The sequence below is a fragment of the Amphiura filiformis genome, chromosome 2, assembly GCF_039555335.1.
Source record: "Amphiura filiformis chromosome 2, Afil_fr2py, whole genome shotgun sequence".
NCBI classification, from domain to species: Eukaryota; Metazoa; Echinodermata; class Ophiuroidea; order Amphilepidida; family Amphiuridae; genus Amphiura; species Amphiura filiformis.
This window is the reverse complement of record NC_092629.1, coordinates 29,013,295-29,016,754: the sequence shown is the minus strand read 5'-3', so window position 1 is coordinate 29,016,754 and position 3,460 is coordinate 29,013,295. Positions and strand designations below refer to the sequence as shown.

The window sequence follows — 3,460 nt, the reverse complement described above, 5'->3', positions numbered from 1 at the left end:
TTTCTTATTTACCAGACAATGTTCAGCTCAGGCTATGACCACTATCTCATAATGGCGCAAGAAAGACGAATCGCGAAAGTCCAGTGACCGCGCTTTTAGTGAACTTTCGCGGTCAATCTTTCTTGAGTAATCAGAGCCTGAGCAGTGATACTAGTACTGTAGTTGGTAACTGAGAAAAAATTGTCGGACTACCCGGCAGTGAGGTCACGAACTGTGGTGTGAATATAGCAAGCTGCATGTAGCAAACAACAATATAGGTCTATTTTCGTTTTATATTCAAGGTAGGTTCAGCGGAATTTCAAATCATGTCATATTATGGACTTTCTTTGAATAATTGTCATGGCCATACTTTGTTAGTGAATCAACAGTTTAAAGGATGAAGGCACATACTAGTAATATTTTTAAGAACAAACTACAAGGCAAGGTGACTATAGTCAGTAGGTAACCCAGGCAAACCTTAGTTAACACATTTGCTAGTCAGTCAAATTCGCCGACAATGTCAATGCATTTTTACATAGAAATTTAAAACAAGTGCCCGAAGAAAGAAACCTACATAAATATGTTTTCTATACTTCACTTGACCCAAATATATGATTTTTTATGGTGACAAGTCACCCGCACATGGAATTTTAGAGGGATTTGGATAGCATTTCCATTAAAAAAAGCTGCTATCATAATGAGACTAAGATATAGAAACACCCCGAAATGCCGTTTTGGGGAATTTTGCTAGCTGAAACTTTTTGATGAAAGTCAATCTTTGACAAGATGTAACTTTGTTTTGTTAAGTGATATGAAAAAATGGTTTTCAGTTTTGGCTTTGTTTACTCAAGGGCTTTAATTTGATATATAAAATGATGCAGTTTGATGGCAAATTTAAATTCACCTAGCATACCTATATAGTGACTAATAGGTCTATGATATTGATCAGATAGTAGTTACTATACCGTTATCCCCGTACTATGACCGATTGACCATGGCATACGCGTAAATGGCTGCCTGCACTACATATAGTTAATTAATTAATTGAACTTATGATAAGGTTATCGTTGTGCACCCGATTATATACCACAGAGAGTGATGCATTGCGCATTGTGTAATATGAAAATATATATTTGTTGCCATGCAAACCCTGGCATGTACAGACATTAGTAATATTCAACAGAACCTGAACTGCAATCTATTAAGGTACCACTATTATATGGTCCTATGTCATATACTAGGGTACCCCAAAAGGGGGTTTTGATGTGCAACATGGATTTCAAAACACTGTCTCTTGAGTATTCCTTCACTTTTTTAAAAGACAAAAATTAAAGCAAGTTTATTCTATATTAGCCATGTACGAGTATAATCTTTTTGATGACGTTTAAAATTTAAATGTGCCAACGTTGGCTGTGAATTAAGGCGAGGCGGATGGGGAGGAACTCAGATCGTAAATTTGATCTTAAAAACACTCATTAACAATTTAAATCTAATAAAAAATGTCTTAATGAACTCCCAGACCTCTAAACCAAGTAATATACATAAGGTCATTTAAAAGACTAACACTTGCTTAGAATTGTTGTAAATGTGGTTTTATGTTTTGTCCAAATTAAAACCCAGCATATTTCTATCAGTGTCCATAGCATACCTAACATAGTGGAAATCATGAACATTTAAATGTGAAATAAATATTTAAATAATAATAATATAATCACTTGTTGGAGGTGTGCGGTATGCATTTTGTACAATACGATTCAAACAGACGTCTAAAATTAGACTGATCGGGGCATCTTTACAATATGTCTAGCACAACATAATAATCACATGTCATACAGGATGGTGTACCCCAAATAGGGAAGCCCAACACTCACCCCTAACCCTTCATCTTCAAACTACACTTCTACAGATTATTTCACTTTACTGCAGCTGGAAGGCCTTTTCATTCTTCTATTTGATTAAGACATGTACCGTTAGCTTCCATTATAAGTTTTATATACATTTTTTTTCAGCATATTTCATCAACTACACACAATGGCAATGCTATCACCTTCAGAAGCTTTCAATTTCCTACAAGATATTTTAAAGATGACATCCATCCACGAAAAACTTACCACCGACAAAGCAGCATTCCTGAATGAACTCGTCTCCCTTTATCTACAACATATACCATTCCAATCATTTACAGTTATCTCCAGACCAGACAAAGATCAACACCTTTCAACAATGGATGACATCAAGGCAGACATCTTTGCCACTCGAGGTGGACTTTGTTACGATCACAATATCTTCATGGCGAATCTTCTGGAAGCACTTGGGTTTGACGTCTGCTTAATTGGATGCGATATAGGAATGCATGGCATACACGACCATGTGTCTGTCCTCGTGCAAAATTTAAAAACTCCTGGAGATCGTTATCATGTCGATGTCGGATCAGGAAATCCGTTATTCCGAGCAATTTGCATGGATTTCAACCAAGAATCACCTATTTATAAATCAGGATACCTAACTCACAAGTTTACAAAAGATGGTGATGAATTCAGCTGGTGGCATCAGATTACGCATACAGCAGCGCCCTCAAAAGATGATGTCACAGTAGACGGCTGGAGGAAATTCATGACTTTCACATTGGTGCCCAGGGATAAAGAATATTTTAGACAATATATGCTGAGACATTTTGTCACACAAGAGCATCCAGAAGAAGAGTTTTCCTTTCTCACAGCACTACGTGCAGTGGTCTACCCTAACAAACAATTAGTTGCTATTAGAAATAGCAGTCTGTTGCTTGAAGATGATGAAGGGAATGTTGAGAAGACAAAAATCAAGTCGAAAGAGGAACTATTACAATTGTGTGTCAAATATTTCCCTCAGTTTTCATATGATATGCTGCAAGTTGTCGTCAATAAAATGGAGCATATATTCTGATGGATGCGGTATAATTCGACATAATTTCGCATATTGACGAATAATGGATAACTGTAAAAACCCTCAAAAAATCTCTTCTGTTATCTGAGACTGAATTTAAAAGAAAAAATAGCTTGCGTCTGACGTCTACTCCCCACATCCCGTGATTGGTGAGTAGTGGATTAAAAGGAAGTTTGGTGCATCGGAGAATGGGACTCGCAGAAAATGGCGAACCATGACGAAAACATTAAAGTATTGATGACACGGTGTTTTCGGAAAGAAAGTTTCCTTTTATTAACACCAGACTTTTGAGCTGGATTATATAGTTGAAAGTAAAAAACTAATCCTAAGGCACGCTGTTATATCGCTGTGTTCAGAAATTCAATCATTATGACAAATCGTAAACAAACCGTTGATGTGTTACAGTGACAGATGACGCTTATGTTTTGGTTTGATATTTATATGCCTATCAAGATAATTTCTTTAGCCACCCGATAAGCTTTGTTGTAATAAAATCGATGTTATACAAGTGAAGATATGGCCAATTATGTAACCTAGTCTTAAACCCGCCTGGGTCACT

At 36.5% G+C, this 3,460-nt stretch overlaps 1 protein-coding gene across 1 annotated transcript; it reads left to right on the top strand.

Moving 5' to 3' along the window:
* Positions 1-2,010: 2,010 nt before the first annotated feature.
* Positions 2,011-2,901, top strand: LOC140139630 (arylamine N-acetyltransferase-like). Its single transcript, XM_072161337.1, has one exon. It carries the CDS (start codon positions 2,011-2,013, stop codon positions 2,899-2,901), a length of 891 nt encoding a protein of 296 aa, XP_072017438.1.
* Positions 2,902-3,460: the final 559 nt, after the last annotated feature.